The sequence below is a fragment of the Colius striatus genome, chromosome 4, assembly GCF_028858725.1.
Source record: "Colius striatus isolate bColStr4 chromosome 4, bColStr4.1.hap1, whole genome shotgun sequence".
NCBI lineage: Eukaryota > Metazoa > Chordata > Aves > Coliiformes > Coliidae > Colius > Colius striatus.
Window position 1 is genome coordinate 62,774,302 of NC_084762.1, and position 20,434 is coordinate 62,794,735.

A 20,434-nucleotide genomic window follows, 5' to 3' on the forward strand; every position below is an offset into this window, starting at 1 on the left:
GTAACTTTCCTAAATAGGTAATTTAATTACTCAGCTGACATATTTAGGGAAAAATTGGCCAATATACTTTTATTTTGACTACACTTTCTTTAAATAGACTGTTCATTCTGTTTCTTTCTCCTGTGAGTACAATTAGACATGACAGTTTTGTTTCTCAACTACTTAGATTGGCAGATTATTAAGCATATTGTTAATCTCCAATAGTGAAAGATGTTTTCAGATTTAGCAGACATATTAAAAATGCGGTGGCTAGAGGCCACATATAAATGACTTTCAGCCAACTTCAAGCACACTTTCATAGCAGTGACTTTTCTAACAGGATAATTAACTTTATTATATTCCTATGGATGTGGTAGACTCTCTATAACTGTGTGTCACTTTAACCTAAATGTTTTTATATAAATAGAGCTTTATATAGGGATAATGCTATAATAAAATATGATTCAACACAGATGTCAGAGTGAATGAACGTTAACAGTCCTTTCTGGACCAATAAAGCATGAAACTATCCCACAAATTCTCATCTTTAACGCAGCAGACCTTGCAGACACGGTCATTGTCCTTTGCACAGAAGGATGGCAAGACACAAGGAACCTCATCACCTTTCCTTCCTGGACATGCTGCCCACAGACATCTCCAAAGTCCATATCCAGGTAAGGGAAGGACCAGAGCTGGCCCTGTGCCCTTTACCTATTTCACCGGTTTATCAGTTGAGGATTTAGCAGAGGTAGCCCCAGAAGGGGTGACAACAGTACTTGCTGCAGCAAGCAAGGGAACCTCGAGGCTGTCCTGAGCCACCAAGGAGCATCCCTCTCTCCCAGGTTGACTCTGAGAGCAAGAACATCCCAGAAAAACAGGAACTGATACTGATACCTGAAGACATAGAAACTACTCAGATAGGTTGAGGAAATAAGGTATTAAGTACTAAGGAAAATAAAATGTATTTCATTACTCTGATTTCACGTACTCAAGCAATTCAGTGACCTTTTTATGCTAGAATCTTTGTCCCTTTTCATCCCTTCTCATAGGGAATATGGTTTGAGTTATTTATGTTAGGAAGATACAACTCGAAGATTACTTATGTACACAATCTGTAAACTATCATAACTTTCAATCAGTTTACCACAAGCAAGCTTTTTGTTGATACTTTAGGCTTATGTTTGCAAAGTTAAATTTCAGCACTAAATCCCATTGAAAGTCAGATCCTTTTGACTCTCTTAAGCTCCTTGGAGAATCTTAACCTCAGTTATTAAATTACTCAGAGAGAGAGAGATTGACAGGGAGGTTCACGAAGAATGATACTGGAGTTGCTTGGAATAACTATGATTGCAAGTGTTACCAGTGGTCTCTGCTGCTGTCAAAGCTTTTCCAAGTCTAATGAAAATTGATCTGGCATCCTTTCACCCTATGGGAGTTTTTTTATACCATGTGACAGAAAAGAGATGCCTTCACATACTGGTGGACCCTTAACTACATTTTTAGATTCATACTGATACATTTGCCTACAAAAAAGTGGAAGCATGCAGCTCATAGGCAGAGAAAAAAAAATGTGAACATCTAGTACTCCTTCAAAGAGCAAATATAAAGCATGCAATACATTTCTATATTGCATGTTATACTAACTACAATTGCAATCCATTCCACTAGTAATTTTAACAAACTATACTATCATGAGATGAATTTATGACAGTATAGATTGAGTTTCAATACAGTACTCACAAATATTTATTAAAAAATACATATATTTGAAGATCCAATGTAAGCCCTAGCCTTGTCCCCTGTGAAACAACTAAGGGTATAATGTGAAACCTAAAATAATGAAATCTAAGAACATTAGCAATAGAACTCTCTTAAATTTTCAATCAATGCTTAAATCACACTTATTTCCAATAAACTCCACAAATAAAATAATTAACAATGACATATTTGCCTTAATAACAAAAATAAATCTGAGTATCAAATTCCCTTGAACTTGAAATATTGTGTATATTTATGAGTCAACATTACATGCTTAGATGCATACTTTTATACCATTACACATAATTATATTTGACATATGCCTCAGTCTAATCTACATTGTATGTCCATAATAAATTTTTTAAAACATCCAAAATTTACAAGTGTACTTCTGCCATTAATGCTCACAGTATACTCAGAGAACATAAGCGGCTCAGACAAAACAGAACAAGTTAAAAAAGGGTCCTTGCTGAACTTCTGAGAAATGCAGAACTTCATGCACTGTAACCTCTTATACAGATAAAGTTCTGCAGCTATTACATCAAATATTTCATGGTAACACACATAGAGTACAGGAATCAACCATCACACAGTAAATTCAACTTTGAGGCATCTCTTTCTGTAATTTCCTCCCCTCCTCAACCAATCAGCTCACCCACTGCATCCCTTAGGGTTGCACTGGAGTGACACAGCCCTGTCTAGAGGCTGATTCTAACCCCCAAAACTCTGTAAAGCCTTGTCAAAGGTGACATAGCTGCTCCACTTGTGCTCTCAGCATAGCTATTACCACTTTGCTCACCATTTTGTGAGTGCTTTGCAGAGATTTTCTGAGCTAGAGACATACTTAGAGAACCAAGACTCTTGCTGGATCAAGCACAGTTAAATCACCATCTGCTAACTCATATAATACACCACTCAGGCAAATGTTTCTTTCAAAACAGACAAATGATAGTAACACAGCATTATGCTTTTCAAACACTGAAAACTGTTGGGAAAAACTTAGCAACCAAAAGATCAAAACACTGCAGTGAAATACTAACAGATATGACAGCAGAATCAGACATTTGTTCTTAGCAAAAATAGCTGAATAACCTTACTAAAATGTTACTTGCAAGTTTCACACATGTGAAAATGTGTAGAAAACTCTAACAGCTGGTATCTTCTTTCCCAGAGAAGAAACAACTCACAAGGTAACACCCCAGGCTCTTACCTTCCAGAGATTTGGCATCTGGCTAATGACACTTTTTTTTGGGGTAACTCTATCCCTTCATTTCAGCTGTATCTTTTTAAGTGTACAGAAAGGCATTTTTTGTTTAACAGTTTTTTTATTTTTAGATTTTAGTTTCCATATTCTCACAGAAAATATGCAATGTTTCAATCAGAGAAGAACTGGCTCAGAAGATGAACTAAAAAAGTAAACTGTATGCATAGCCCTAAAAAGAAAACAATACATAAAAAGCTTAGGTCACATTATGTTTTCCTTTACATCAATATGATACATTAAAAAAAAAAAAATCCACAGAAGTCAATGAAGAGTCTTCAGACTGTGATGGGAAGAAACAAAATTTACAAATCACTTTCCTTCTTGCCCTGTTTCAGAAATATCCTGAAGACTCCCACGTGGAAAAGAGAAGTGTTGACTTGGGGAACAACTATTTACCACCTAGTTATTCAGTAAGCCCATCTGATTCATACATTTTATATACCATCTTTTGCCATTGATAATTCATTCCACTCAAAAGAAAAATAGAGGGCTTTCATTTCTGTAGATTTTTTTTTCTAGTAAAAGGCATTTGTATCAATTTTAAAATGTTATAGTTACTACTACAGACTGGTCTGTTTCATTTCCTCTCCAAAGTCTTCCACTAGTATGGAGTCACAGCACAGCCTTCCCAGAAGTCCTCCTGCCAGTTACCCACACAACCCTTCTCTCATGCCTCAGGCTGTGGATATTTGTATGTAATAAATATAACTTCAGACATCTGTGGTTCAGAAAGGTGTAAAAGAAGATCAAACAATCATGTTTTAATCTTAAAAGAATGGAAGCTATTCCTCCTCCTGCATTTTTTTAAAGGTCAAAACAAACAAATTTAAAAAAAGAAAACAAAAACAACATACATATGTGTTCACAGCTAGCCCTGTGACACTGGAAATATTAATTGCTGCAGGGAAATGCATCAACTTTGTTGATGAGTAGAATGAGAAAAGCCAGGCTGGAAAAAAGCCTCTCCCCATTGCCATTTCTTAAAAATATAATATGTTACTGCATTTTCTCTATCTTCCCATTTTATTAATTTTTAAATTAAAGTCCTTAGACCTTCTATTATAAGGGTAATATAATTGGAAACAAAAGAAATACCTTATTACATTGTAACATCCACCTCCCTATGTGGTACTCAGTGAAAGGATAGCACTTAATCTCAAAGGTTATCCTACACTGTTCTTTTTATTTATTTATTTTAAATCAGATTCATCATTGCAGTATCCAAAAGCAGATTACAGTACTGACACTTTACCACGAATTTGATTTCTCCTGGTTCTCAGAAACAAAAATTAAATGTAAAGCAGAACATGGTGAGTTTAGCAGTCCTAGAGAAAGACTGGCTTCTCTGTGCAAGATGCTGAGAACATGACTTTTTAGTAAGGCCTGTTGTGATAGGGCAAGGGGCAATGGTTACAAACTAAAAGGGGGTAGATTTAGACTAGCTATAAGGAATTTTTATTTTATTATGAGGGTGGTGAAACACTGCAACAGTTTGCCCAGAGAGGTGATAGATATCCCCATTCAAGGTCAGGTTGGATGGGGCTCTGAGCACCCCTATCTAGTTGAAGATTTCCCTGCTCACTGTGCAGGAGGGTTGGACTTTTAAAGGTCCTTTCCAACTGAAACTATTCTATAAGAAAAAACTCTACTGCCTAGGAAAGAAAGGGAACATGCCTATTATGGGGGGTGATCAATTCTGTATAATTTTTTTTTCATTTATCATTTCTTTTCAATATTCAATACCACATAAAACCAAACAGGTTTTATATTTTGCTGCTACCCTATACAAGCATTTACATTAACAAATATCGTATTACCTGTTAATTACAATATTATCTTGCAAATTTGTATTTGCAAATATGTAAGAACCTACAGCATGGGAGCTTCAAACATTCACAATAACAGAAGGAAAATATGCACGGAAAATATTCCACTGAAAGATGTGCAATGAGGATTCCAAATATGATATTAAAGAAAAAATTCTCTGTTCCAAAATACTTTTTAGTATTCATCTAAACATCCCTCAGTTCAAGCAAATCTATGACCAAAGGAGTAAAAATTTCACATAGTTGTTAAAAATTCATATGTTTGTTGCAGTTACCAGAGAAATGACCCCAGGAAGCATGTGGTTCAGCCACCTCATGTGACTTTGTCCAGCAGGCTGCTGGCCTAGGTGCTCCTGAGAGCACACGGCTCCTCGGGAGCCTCGGCTGTTCCCCTCCTCCCACTAGGGCAGGCAGTCACAAACAAGCTGCGAGGAGCTGAAGCGGGACGAACCTGGACCTGCCAGTGGTGGTGAGGGAGTTTTCTTACAGAGCAGCCATGTCAAACCCACACTGTAGTCACAAAACCCTTGAGTCCAACACCAGGGAAGTGGCAACTGCCCATGTTGACAGCGGAGCAAAAGGAGCGGCAGCACACCATGCTGACATGAAAACACATCCCCTGGCTGACAAAAACTAAGAGACAACCATCACGGAATAGTCTCCAGCTCCAATTCAAGTTAACACTAACCCTTTTCTTTGCATTATATTAACAGTACGCTGATGCTATTAAGGGTATAATTAAGGCTGTAATTCAGAACTGAACTCCTTACGTTCATTTACCAGACCTGTAAGCTATTACCATGGTACTAACAATATTCAGCTGGGGAGTTCCACATGACTAAAGAAAAAAAGTGCTATACACTTTAAAAATCCATCAAAAAAGGGAAATAAAAATGTTTCTGTTCAGCTTTTTTTCTTGTGACATAAATAACCATTACATATCGTGACTCTAATACAATACTTTTCATTTGTTCCTCGGAGAAAGTACAGCCTAATTACCATGACATGTAACTTTACGACCACAGAGTAATGTGCAATAAGAATATTTTAATAACACGACACCCGCAAAATCTGAATATATGTAGTAACAGGCAGTCAGTGCAATACAGCAATATATTAAATGCAATGTGATATGGAAGCTTGCTCCCAAAATGGGACAATAAAGCTGTTTGTATAGATAACCATAAGTACAAGAGATGAAACAGGACTACTTTAACACAGGCGATCTCTAAACAAAACTAAAAAGTCTGTGGATGGCCCCTTACAGTTACTCAAATTGTCTGTGATTACAAGTATTCCTCAAACTGGATTGTATTAGTGCTCCTGCACAAAGAGTATATCATCACAAGACCATCCTTTCAGTAATGCACACTGTTGAGCCTCATCAGGGAAACATTTATAAAATGTCAAAACAGGTAAGCCTAAAGCCACAGAACTGCTATTCTCAGTGGAAGCAAATGGAAAAATTCCTACTCTTCAGACTCCTGGAGTCTAAACATACCTTAACAGTGAAAACAGGAGCAAGAGGAGTTACACAGAAAGTGGTCTCCAAACCAAATGGGACATTACTTGTATTTTCCACCCAAGAATAAATAGAAGTTGAAGTGAATAATAAGAATTGAGAATTAAAGAGCAAAAAAGCATCTCAAAATGTCAAGCTATGGAAATAAGTATAAACTCATGGCTAAACATTTTTCCATCAAAAGTACTTTTGCCATTAAACTCAGATTAATAAAAATTGCATCTGTTCCCAAACTGGTTTCACAATGGAAAAGAAATCATGTTTTATTTTTCCCTAATTGGTTTAGTGACTTGATAGATGTTTAATAAATTATATGCATTTTCATTATTTCAGATTACTTGAATAAATTTGGTGCAGAAATCCCAAGAGGACTTGTTAGCTGTTTAAAAAAAAGCTTTACGGATCTCATCCCACTCCTACTCAATATCAGGTGTACCTCCTTATCTTGAAGGGGAATATGAATGTGCCACAGTTAGTTGCGATTTATTAACTTTTTGGGAAAGCTTATCTGAATTTAATGTTCATTAGATGCCAGACTCGAGAACCACAAGATCGTAGCAGCAGTAGCCCATCATGACTCTGGCCTCCATAAGCACAAAAGCATTAGTACTAATTAAACGCCTCCAGACCTTCCTTTCTGCTCTGGCTGCGCTTGCTATAGACCTAATTGCTTCCCTCCTCCAGCACACGCTTATCGTGCCTGTCCTGCTGCATAGCAGCCAACTTCATGTTTTCTAAATGGGATGAACAGCCTGCAGACAGTAACTCTGATTGCTTCAGATCTTTTCAGGGTGCCTCATAAGACAGATGAAACATTTTATGCAGACTAAGTGATCTTACAGTTTCTCTTAATCTGAATTTTTCATAACAGGGAATGAGCTGAATCATAAAATCTCTGTGGCCTTCTTAAAGCAAGTGCATCAATTAGAAAGATGAATAAAAAGGTCTTGATTGCAGTTGACATTACCACTGTGAAACGTTAACATTTGCAGCTGGAGAGAAGGACTTAGTCAATATAAAGTATTAAAGAATCTAGGAAATACAAATGACAGATATGTTTATCAAAAAAACAGCTCTGAACTGATGACACTGACTTGTGCTCTATTATTACTTGCTTCACAATCCCAAGTAAGAGGATTACTGTCTATTTTGGCACTATGTATAACAGCAGTATACAGCACATCACCAAGGGGTTATACAAAGAGGCCGCCTCGTATCATCACACCCACACGTATATTCTTCAAGTCAAATCTCCTACATCAGAAAACCACCAGCTGTCAGCTCCCTGAGCTCCACATCATTTTGTTACTGAAGAAAATGAAGGGAAAAAGTGAAAAAGTCAAGAAGTCTATTGTTTTCAATTTAACAGAAGCACCATATAGATGAAATTAAAGGCAGAACTGTTGCATTACTTTTTTTGTATGTCCTCAGGACACAAAAATAACCACATTTCTCCTCACACTCTGTATCCCGATTCAGTAGAAAAGCAGCAGATAGCAGTCCTAAGAGCATCCAGGGACATTCTGACAGTCAGAAGGGTTATGCTACCGTCCCTCCTAATGCTGTGCTACTAATTCTTGGGATTAATCCAGCACTAGAGACTTGCTTAGCCCAGGAGTTGTACTTTGGAGAAATTCTAATGCTTAGACCACAGAATAACTGATTTGAGAATCTTATAAAACCAGACAAGAGGAATTCACTACATTCCTATCACGCTACATTTTTTCTTGTCAGGCATAATTAAAACAAAAAAGCAGTTGGCTCCAACTGTAGGATGCCTATCTGCTACAATAAACCTTACAGCTATCAAACTCTTACACCACAATCATTCAGCAGTGCACTCTCACTCTCTGGACCTGTTACATCTTCTTGTCCTACAGAAAAGTGGCCAACGTCAGCCCAGCAGTTAGTAAAAGATTTCAGATCGCCAACTTGGGCAAACAATGAGAAAAATCGTTTCTCACATATCCTGAAACTGCCACATATGACAGATTCCTACTTCAGTCTTTTAATACTCAAGATAGGTATAAATACACAGCACAACTCTGAGAAGCTAAACGGGATTTTCTTGAAATTTTTGCCTGCATCAGACCCACAGTAAGCTCTTATTTTTGTAGGATTTAAATTTGGAGTGTGGGGATGCAGGGTAGGATGAATAAGGGAATAAGGACGATACCAAGTTAATTATAGATCTACCTCATCATAAACAGCTCACTTTCACCTTATCCAAACACTTAAAATATTACTGCTTACCCAAAGGAGTAATAGCTGCTCTAACGACACCAGTGTAAGAACTCTTAAAATTATATTAGTTCATATATTCCTCTATTTTTCTCTGGTAGATTGAATGTATCATTGTAGACCAAGAAGGCAGAAATGTATCGGTTTGAAAGCTTTTTTCAACTTGTTTCCCATCAGCTGGCCTTTCCCACTAGTCAATCAATTTCCCTCATTTCTCATAGAAGGCAGATGTTATTTTAATTATCAAATGTATGGCAGCAGCAGCCTTACCCATTCTTTTTATTTTGTCTTTCAGAGAAAAAATGCCTCCCTACTTGCTGTCTGTGTCTACTTACCTCTGAGTGTCCAAAGCTAGTGCAATTACTCATAACTCAATAAGCACAATAAAAGTCTACACCGAAGTAAAAATCAATTGCTAACAAATATCAAGTAAGGCAAAGAGCAAAAGCTAGTGAGGAAAGGTATTTTATTATACTGCTGCATAATTCTAAATGCAGAGGGCACTCTTAAAATTGCTCATCTTCCTTCTCCCACAGCTTCTGGGGAAGCCATGAGAGTAAATATATGAATGCTATTGCTTACTTTGCTTCTGCAATCAAATGAATTCCCACCAGCCAGCTATATCTTCTATATGCCATTATAATTACTGTCCTATTAAAATATTCAGTCACTTAAGTCAATAATTATATAGAGCTTCCACAGATTAAGAATGCAATTGTTACTTAGGAACTATAATACGGAGTACAGCTCATCCTTCAAGCATCATTTCAGTCCTCACCTTTGCGTTAGAATAATTATTTACAGTATGGCATTATGTTACACAGATACAGTGTTGAGTTCAGAGCCTTTTCACTCTCTTTGTGTAAGAGGACTAATATTCCTCCAATAACACAATGCAGGTGAGGTAACAAAGTAACGTACTTGTTTCAGACAACCCCAAAATCCACTTCCTCCTTTCAATCATGTTATTAGTAGAAAAAACACAGTTTTCTGAAATTCCTATTTTAGGCCAATTATATAACTTAGCAGATATATGTCTGAATTTGTGTGGATCAGCATTACTCTACCGCAAACTCAAAAGCTCATGTGTTATCTATATTTCTTCATGACTATAAAATTTCCCTAGGGGATACCCTCACTATTTCTGGCACTAGACAGCTATATTAAATCAAGTTGATATAAATTGCCCATCATGTTTACAGAAATTACAGATTCTAAGATTATGTGGCGGTCTTCTGTGCATTTTCTACTTTTTGAAATGGGGAGGTTATTACTGAGGCTATTTGCACTCCAGAACATTACACTCTCTATTGAATCTATTTTTCACTCACTGTAACAAACAGAAATGTAAACTCAAATTAAAACTCACAAAACAGCAAACTATTTTGTTAGTTTTTAAACTCCAGCTACCGAAATGGCAAGGATCAATGAACAGCATGGACAGACACATTGGGCAAAAGTAGGAAATGCTGGGCTAGGGGGAAGAAAAGCATGGGCAAAAGCAAAGCTCCTCTGTTCTCTCCATCTCCAAAATTCCCTGGCCCTGCCAGGGACTTTCCTAGACTCTACGGCCACTTAGGGCATCTTCAGCCCTTCCCATGGACTCCACCTGGAACCCAGAGCCCCTTATGGCTCTGCCCTCACCACTGCCTCAGATGGCACCAAAGAAGCACTCCCCCACTCCTTCACCTTTCCTGGTTTTTCTTCAGCTGAACATTTCCACCTAACTAGCATCCTCAGGGTATTCTGATCATGAATTTCATGTGGTTTCAATCTCTGAGCCTATGAGCTGATTCCTTTGAGACGTTTGATGGAACTGGTAGCGTTTTCAGTTGTTCAACACACAGCAAAATCTACTAGGTCAACAGCTCAGCTGAATACATCAATTTCTCTTTAAGAAAAGAGAAAAAGTTTAACACAGCAACAACAGATAATATCTTACAGACTATTTCCTTCAGATATTTTTAAATGTCAATGAGGCTTGCTTGACACACTCTGTTTAAGTAATTACAGGTTAGCAGCCACCACAGCATGCTCATAACTATTTCCCTATCTACTTTGATTTAGCTACAAAAAGATATTACTTAAAACTACTTTTGGGAAGGCTGGGTATTTAGTTTTTAATCTAACCAGGGACTGAAAAAAAGAAGTAGGAACCAAGGTGGGAGTGAGAGCCTACATGACACCTGAAGTCAATCGCTGTGAACAAAACTGTGACAAACTGAGGTAAACTACAACTTGAGTATAAAATAGCAAATCAGAATATATCAGAAGTTATACTCTGCTAATATATGGATTATCTGAAATATTCTAACTCTAGAAAATAGCTTCATTAATGCAGAAACAAAATGATATAGACAAAGGAGAATCCATGCAGGATCTACATTTTCTCACTTAGAAGAAGCTGACTGAAAACTGACGGATAAATAGTTGACAAAAACTTACTAAATTCAAACAACCGAAGAGCTGGTAGTTGGTTTCAAAGCAGCATTGGATTTTAAGAAAATCAATGCTGAGACACTCTTTGAGGCTTTCATTCTAATCTTGTAAGCACCAAAGATAAAAGGTACAAAGAATAACAGTCAGATTGAGGTCTACCATTAGGAATAAACATTGCTGCTTTGCAAATACTTCATGTGATATAGTTCATGCTGTGGGGATTTTTTAAATAATTTTCATTATCAGTTTGTTAAAATTACAAGTACATACCTTTCTTCTGACTGCATGTCCTCCACACTCACCATAAAATGTAATTCATACTACAGTATGACGTTTTCACTTGTGTAATTTATCTTTGCTTTACCTAGATCAGAATTAGTGCTTTCAGATTAGACTAACAGCAGCATAAAAAAACACTTGAGTTTCTGTGTTCACACTTCCCTATCTCTCGGATAAGAACAAATTCCCTGTAGTAGAAGAAAAAAGGGAAGAAGAAAGACCTGGGTTCATTGGCTCTCCCAATAACGTCATGCAGTGTGTCTGAATTTCTGGCCTTTTGACAGCACAACAGATGCCCAAACTCCCAACTGTTCAGTGACAAAGCAGGACACAACCCATACTTCTCCATGCTGCCAGATGCTGACATATTCTTTCCCATCACAGGAAATGTCCTGGTTTTTTTCTAGGCACTTGGAAGGAGTTGGGGTACGGATCTGGCTGACCAAGTGGAATTAGCTGGCATGCACACTGTAGAGTTGTCTGCTGTCCTAACTTTGCTAGCTCCAGTTCATGTGCCCAGATAGTGCAACTGAGCCACAGTAAAAATACCACGGTGCTTGAATAAAAGCATGGACACCAGGACTCAGAAGGCCAACAGCCTTGTTTGCTCCTTGTGCAGAGCCCTTACTTCTAGAGGATCCCCAGGGAAAACATTCTCCTCTTCTGATTGTGACACTTTGGTGCCTTCAGGTTACAGCCCTAATGACTCCCAGCATCACCAGTAGCTACTATGAGGAATTGCAGAGGCACTTTTGCACCTGCAAGTTGAAATTTTGATGGATGTGGTGGAGACTCACAGGAAGGCAGGCGATCAGCTTTCCCTACCCTCAGAGTCCATGTGGCACCATTCCATCCATCAACAGTGCCAAGACAGAGCTAACACTTATTTTGATCACTATGGTCAACAGAAGCAGCAACTGCTAGAGGGAACCAGTGAAGTATGTGCCATTTTTGCATGGTAACTTCTCATCTGTTTAAAATGAAATTAAAAAGGCATGTAAAAACAACATAAAATGAGTTCATTCTTCCCAAGTAATATGGATTTTAAAAGTGCTAACAGAGTAAAAGAGACTTAGAATAGAATTAAAAAGAGCACATGAGACTATAGACTTTAATATGGTTGAGTTACTTTTTTGCTCTTTTAAAATCCATGGATTAAATCTATTCATCTGTTTTAAAAATCAGAATTTTTAGACACAGACCTTCAGGATGAAACAGCCAGTCGAGTCTCATTTATGTAATTGCCTGAACACTCTGCCTAGTCAAGACAGAAACCTATGTGTCTTTGATGACAGAGAGAGATCCAGTCTCTTTTGACAGTATAAGCACTTTCACAGCAATTAAGTCCTCCCAGATAAGACAGCCACTGAATGAAAGTTAAGGGAAAACACAAAGCACCTCTAATCCGCTTGCAACAGCAGTAGCTATAGTGATCTTTCACAAAATAGTCAAGAGTATCCAAGAGACAGCTAAAGTTTCCAGCCCCAGGGTAATCAGACACTAGATCCCAAGCTTTCAGTTCCTGGGAGAAGGTACAAACAAGCTGTTACTTAAAGGCTACTTTCACATCTAAGTTTCCAAGCTTCTCAGGGAGCGATAGCAACTTCAGACACCTGCCCAAACCAGCCCTGCAGCAGAGCTCACCCGAAGAGAACACAGATGCTCTCCAATAATACATCATCTCAAGTTCAAGAAGGTGAAAAGGGCACCAATGGCCTCAGAAACAAAACTCTAAGCATTTTCACAAATTCTAAACAAGGAAATCAACTAGGCCTGGGACTTAAGGGAGTTTCAGACCCCTGGATCAAACCTAGATTTTCTCCTCTAATATAAAAGAGACTATCAAGTAAGTATATGCATAAGTCTCCTCCTTCTCCTAAAAAGGGTGAAGCACATTTTGCCAGTCACTCCAAGCGATGCTTTGTCAATACAGCCGCTTGTGAACGACATAGCTCATGGCAAGGACACAATAGAGATGCAGAAACCAATCCTATGGGACAAGACACTGGCAAGGCAAGTGAAGGTATATCACTCATGACATTAAATCCCCCAGGCAGAAACCCCTTCTTTAAATGACTAAGACAACAGTATCAGGATTATACTACAAAAAGAAAAAAAAAGCATCAGTCTACCTGTGGAGCAGGAGACTAAAGCAGAGAAGAAAAGTAAAATTTATCGTTCTGTTTCCTCAGCTATAGCAAAGGTAAATGAAACTGCCTAGTGCTACTTTCAATAATTATTAGGAAACATGCCTGCTGCTTCATCAGTGTTTTAACAAAAAAGATGTTACACAAATGCCAGAGAAGCGCAATATTGAACCCTTTGAGAGTTAAATCATCTGTGTGGGAAAACAGTGTAATCCATAAGCATAAACAGATCTGCAGTCACTCCACCTGCAACCCAAAGTGCTCTCAACACCCAGCTGAGAGCACAGTGTGCTCAGCCAGCAGTCAGCTCTGCCCAACAAAGTACGTGTTTTCTACAAAAGACTGCTGATGGGCCAAGTCTTAGCATTAGCCTATAGATAAACCAAGATGTAGCTTTCACTCAGATAAACTAAAATCGTGTATTTGAGGAATAAGCTCAATAACGATATTTTACAAAGGAAATATAGCAAGCAATAAAAAATGTTGTTTCATATTTTTGCCAATTTCAGCTTCAATGCCCTTTTGCTTCAATTTTTGATTCATAAAATTCTGTCTCCTCACAGGCATGCTGTAAAAATAAATGTACTATGTCTGTAGGATTTACCAACTGTAGGGATCAACGCAGAGAAAACTCTGTAGGAAACTAGCGTTTTCAGATATCAAGTAGCAGGAAACATGTTCAATGTAAACCACAAGTGGTTATAGGCTGAAAAACAATAGAACGAAATGCTGGTCAGTCGTTTCACTGCTTCAAGACAGTCCCTCCTACTCAGCTAGAAAGCTGATCCTGTCTTGGAACATCTTGGTTATCTTGCAACATCCATAGAGGACCTAATGCCCTTGACAGACACCAACTGCTGACCTCCAGTGGCATCCGTAAACACAGAAGCGGACAGACCAAAACAAATCAATCAAAGCAGCACAAAAATGCAGCACTTCCAGTGCAACATCCATGCAATGGCATGTTACGGAGGCCAAGCTTGTTCAGCAGCTGGACCCAGTGGACGGAGGTGGTAGGTTTACATGAGGCTACATGATGGGAGTACATGAGGCTTCTCATTCCAGGTGACACATAGATATAGGGCTAGATTCAACTAGAAATAAAATAAACACAATCGATGTATATACAGACTCTGGGGAAGTCTGTAGAAGACTTGAGGGCTACACAGAGCATCCAGCTGTAAAGGCTGGTAAGAAGGTGATGGACAAGCAGAATATAGTCACAGTGAAATGGTTTACCTAATGCTAGAAACAGCAATCCACAAATGATCCTCATGAAAATAGAGTCCAAAATATTTTCGAAGCTAGTCTAAATATTTATTCTTTTTCCAGGTTAGGAAAGGATTTCACTTCCTGGGTTCTCAAGCCATTATCTGTACCAAACCCATTTACACAGGTTTATCCAATTTTTCACCTCTTATCACTATAAAAGCTTTATCTTTGCATTCTGCAATTACTGTTTGTTCCCAAAACTACAGAGTCTGCATTAAATTAAACAGACTTATGACTCTTTTCTTGTATCATATCCTAACCAGCCTACAGCATTCTGGAAATGGAAATAAAACAACCTTAGCACCATCACTATTTAATATATTAGTCATTTTGGGGATTATTGCTAAAAGTAATTCCTGAATGCTAAAATATTTTTGTTAATGCAATATTTCTGTACAATCTAATATTGCCCTTCTTAGTGTGAATTTTCAAAGTAAATTCCTTTTTTATTACAATACACACTTGCAACAGAAGCAAAATATTTAAAAATTATTCAGGCACTGTAACGACACTAATAAAACTTCCCTTCCCACAGTTAATTTTAAGGAATTGCTTTTAAAATTCATACTCACAAGGCAAATTCATCATCATAAGGCAAACTTAGGTACAAGACAAACTATTGGATCCCTACAAAAACATCCAGAGTGTTGAGAAAAAAACACAGTTTTTAAGTGCTAGAAGTTGACAAGTAGCAGAAACATCATCAAGAGTACAAAACAAGACTCATGAGGTACAATTTGGCTCCAAAATAATTTGCAATTAATTTAATTAATTAGTTAAAATGAGAGCTTGCATACATCAGGCAGCTGCCAACAGACACGCTATTGTACAGCTGAGCACAGAAGAGAGAGACTTTAGGAGAGGACAAAGGCAAGTTAGTGACTGACCAGTTTTTAGTGCATAACTTCCATTTTGGATTATCTGTGATTAAGGGAGCTGGTTCTTATATTTCCTAGGCACCTGTCATAATCACAACTTGTTTCTAAGCCTGATGTCATAGATTTTCTCAATGTTAGCATCAGGGCATCAAAGCACCTCTGGGTTTAAGGGCCTGGAGGGCCCAAAGATTGCACTACCTTCACAAGGAAGAAACATCCCACCAGAGAGTGAGCTCACACATTGCTATGTAGGCATCCCAAAAAACACATCCTTGCTTGGCACCTTTGTCCTACTAAAAATGACATACCACCTTGTAAACTGGCACCATGCCACCCTAACAGATGGACTTATGTGTAGGCAGTCAAGAGACTATGTAAAAGCATCAAATATGTTTTTTGAGAGCAGGACTTCCAGCCAGGAATGTTAAAACAGCTGTCCACATTAAGCTTGCATGCCTACACTTAAGAGGATATGCTATTGTCACTCCAGCCCTGAGCTGGATTAACTTGGAAAATAAATAAAATAGCTTCCACAGCCACATAAGGTGAGTTTTTGCAGAATCAGGATTAGTGATACTCAAGGGGGACTTTAGAGACTTCCTATTAGTGGGTATACCTGCAGGGCTGAGGGCTCTTCAGTTCTGCATCTCACTGGAACTTTATCATGTGCATGCCTATAAACAAATGTTTCTCATCTGGACACAGCTTTATATATCTTACCTTTCCTTTGAAAAAGAAACATAGAATGGAACGCCAGCACAACTACAAGCAAACACATTAGTGACCTTCCACTTTGCGTTTAATGATACCTTTTTTAATTAACTGTCCTCACTCAGACACACCTATCTCTGTAACAAGGATCTGTTTCACTGAGCTTTCTCCTCTGTTTAAAACTTCAGCTCCCATGGCTCACTCCATAACTTTTTGATAGGTTATACCTACATACATACATACATTTTACATTTGGACATCACTTGCCCCAGTAATAAAATCATACTGCTTTGAGAAAGAGGCATTGCCTAATGCAAGATGTGCAGTGGCTGCCTGGCAGAGCCATGCCCTAGCCACCTCTATCCCATCCCTACACCTGGCTGGGCTGCCCACCACCCACAAATTCCCCTCCTCGAGAACATGAAACATTCTAAGCCACTGAGAAGCTCCAAAAAAAACCCCACATTTGCTCACATCAACATGCCAAAAAACACTCTTCATCTTTTTTCCACGGAACTCAGATTTTACTCGTCTATCAAAAAATCATCACTCAGTCTAAAGTGTGGTAAATATTCAAAGATAGACAGGTTAATAGCTTCCTCAAAATTTCACACTATTTAAAAAGATAATTCCAAGATTTCCAATAGCAAGCAATTTTGCTTCCAGCCCTGAGTAGCTAAAAGACTGAAAGGAGGTGACGGTATATTTACTTGATGTTTAAACATGCTTTGTGTTCATTTTCGTTCTTCTCCCCATGGACACAATCAGATCATGGGCAAAAATCTTTCATGCACACTGTAGCTGCATACCTCATCTTTACTCCTCTGAATGACTACATGTGAACTTTAACTCTACCAGGGTACTCCCAGTATAGATCAAAGCCGCCTTCAGTGCCTGGCACATACAGGGTCACACATAGTCTTCGAACAGCTGCTGGTGTCTCTTACCTTTGTTAATTTGAAGGCTGATCTTTGTCGCAATTAAAAGTTACTTGAGTCACTTCCTTATAATTTCCTGTGCCTGAAGTGCTTCGGCAGCAGGCACTGTTTTCCTGCACAGTGAGGATTTCCAGCCACTGACTTTGCTTCCCACTTTGCTGAAGACTTCTCCTCTCACATGGCTCATCTCTTTTACCCCTCGTTCCTCACCTATGGTCTTTCTGTTTCCTTTTCTTTCCATGTTTTTGAGGACTGCATGAAATTACCTGTTTGCAAAAGTTTCAGCCCCCTCTCTCCTGCTCCAAACTACAGTTACTAACCTCAGCAACAAGATGCTTTGCTTTTTCATACTGCCAATAAAGTTGATTCTAGGTTAATCTAGATTTCCATACCTTTCTCAGAGAGAAGGAAGGCAGGGAAAACACTTTGTCAAATGTTTCATTAGTCAAATTAGCAAGGCTGTGAAAACAAGAGAAAAAACACAGATAATACCTCTCTCTCCTTCTGAAAATCAATAGTGCCTCTGGCTTTCTAAAGACAGAGCGCACAGATTGTGTGTGGCTTTAAACGTTTCAGGGAATAGTCAAATTGCTGGTAGAACAGGTCAAAAGGAATAAAAATACTGACTCAGATCACACCTTTTGTTTAATAAAGTAATTATATGCAACCCCTGAGTGTATTTGTCTCATGCATGTCTGTTTTACATGGAATTATTACCTCCGTGGTTATCATAAAGCCCAAGTAAATTGAACTGCAAACGTTAATGCTGAGCATCCAAAACCCCTTGGCAGCTCTCTCAGCCCCATTAAGTGCCTCTCCTTATTTGAAAGGAATTTGAAGGAGTATGTGAGGCTCATTCTGACAGAATCACGTCAGATACCGATGCAATGTCTGAGAACAGTCAATCTTATACATTACACAAACTGTCAAAGATGTATGGTGTTTGTGATCATGTTCAAACTCCCCAGAAGTTTAGCACCTAGTTTTCTGAGAAACTCCTTTCTCCCATCATAAGAACAACTATCAGAAGACCCTAGTGAAGGCCAGATGCCAGACCAGACTCTCATTTTGTTGTGTCCCCTGAGACTCAAGGTTTTGCCAGTTTATCATGGCTGTTTTAACTCTGAGTTGCCAGATGATATATCAATGCCAAACAAAATTAATTGCTAGTGAAAGATAAATGCTGGAAATGTAAAACAAAACACGCAAAAAAATCTCTCAAAGTGCTTATAAAACATCAACATTATAGAGACTCCAGGCTAAAGGCAAGCTGATTAAAATTCAGAAATGTGAAGCTTCTGTATTCGCAAGAAAAAAAAAAACCAAAAACATTTGAAGGGATGCAGCAAACTTTAACATTGCCTTCTGCAAAAGCCACAGGCTAATGCCAGGTGTTGGAAAGCATTAGAAAAGCCAATCTTCTCTGGTGTCCTGCTCCCCGTGCAGGAGACTGTGAATACAGCTACTTACACACGCTACCTTAGCTTCACTCATTACCGCTGTTCACCACTCCACAAAACGTTTTAAAATAGTAAAGCACGGCAATTTCACTTCAAGAGTTCACTTCAGAATGAAAGCTTAGCATAGATGCTGTTCAGAAGCAAGAGGGCAGAAGTACCTGAAACTGGTCCCTCAGAAAGATCTGGGGTTCAGCCTTCAAAGCACACTGGTACTTAGATGTCTTACCTAGGTAAAGCGAGGCGTTTTCTTTCTTGACGTTGTCATCCAGGTAGGTTGGTCCCAAAGTATAGATGGGTGTTGAGCCCATGCCAATAAGGATTTGGGCACAAATGAATAAAGCTACATAGAGAGAGTGGTCGTTCCCACCAGAGTCCTTGACACAGGCTGGAGAGTCCCACTGCTCTTTGGCAGTGCCATTGCCAGTCACACATAAGCCCTCATTACTGACGGAGGAGTTCAGTTCCTGGATCTGATACGGCGGAGAGATGAAATGAGGTAAGGAGAAGAGTGCAGCCCCCAAGGCGATGAAAAACCCCCCTACTGCCAGCCACAGGGGCCTCCGTCCACGCCCCCCGAAGTAGCTGATGAAAACCACCACCACCAGGCTCCCAATGTCGAAGCAGCTGACGAGCAGCCCCGACTCCGAGCTCTTGAGGCTATATCTCCGTTCGATGGTGGTGATGACGCTGCTCAGGTATCCGGAGACCATGAGAGACTGGATGAAGGTCAGGAAGCACATGCACACCAAGAAGAAGCGTGAGTCCGCCAGCACGGCCCGCAGGCAGGCTCTGCCCGGCGGGCCGGCCAGCAGCAGGGGTGGCGGCGGGAGCGGGGGACCCGGGGACGCCCCTCGGCCGGGCGCCGCCGTCTGGCCGCGCTCCGCCCGTCGGGGGAAGTTCCCGCTGCCGGCGGCGAGGGACCGGGCGGCCCCGGCGGCGCCCCCGCCCCGCTCGTCCCCGGGAGCCGGTCCCTTGGCGAGGACCAGGTGGCCGCCGCCGCCCCCGGCCGCCAGGGGGGAGCCGAGCGCGGACAGGCTGCGGCCCCGCGGCGCCTCCGCCCTGCCCCCCGCCGCCGCCGGCCGCTCCGCCGCGGAACTCCCCGCTGAGGCCATTCTGGGTCCGGCCGCGGCTTCAGAGCAGCCCGACCCGCTCCATCGCCGCCGTGCGTCGAGCGCGCTGAGGGGCCCGGCAAGAGCACAGCATAGCGGGGAGGGGAGGAGGGAGGGGAGAGGGGTGGCCCTAGCCGCGGCCGCCGGCCGCCCCGCCGCACGTGTCAGCCAAAGTCCTTTGTGGCTCCATCCTCTCTCAGTCTCGCTGAAGGGGACGCCCGCCCGCCGAGGCGTCCCCGCTGCCGGTGGCTGCCGCTCCCCGCCGCCGCATGCCCGCCGCGCCGCGCTCAGCAGCCTCCCGCCGGGGCCCCGCGGCCAGCCCCGCCGCCGAGGAGCACCGCCCGCCGCCGCCGCTGCTCCGGCGCCCGCATCCTCCTCTCTCCGCGTCGCCGGTGACAGAGCTCCAGTGCCGCCGATCTGCGGGGCGGAGAGCAAGTACAAGAGGTCAGGGGCGCTGGCCCCTGCGCGCCCTTCCCGGCCGCCCGAGCCTCTGCCCGCCCGACCCCTGGGTCCGCCTTCAAGCTGCGGGGAGAGCCCGCGGCCCCAAAGCGGGGGGAGGGCCGCAGAAGAGCCCCGGGCACCGCGTCCTTGGGGACAGCACACGAATTTAC

General features: G+C 40.7%; 1 protein-coding gene across 1 annotated transcript in view; it reads right to left on the minus strand.

Moving 5' to 3' along the window:
• SLCO5A1 (solute carrier organic anion transporter family member 5A1) overlaps window positions 1-20,090 on the minus strand; it is an 81,252-nt gene extending 61,162 nt beyond the window's left edge. Inside the window, exon 1 of the mRNA XM_061995604.1 lies at window positions 18,941-20,090. Coding sequence (XP_061851588.1) covers window positions 18,941-19,826 — 886 coding nt within the window. The 5' untranslated portion in view covers window positions 19,827-20,090. The remainder of the gene's footprint in view (window positions 1-18,940) is intronic.
• Between the last annotated feature and the right edge of the window lie 344 nt (window positions 20,091-20,434).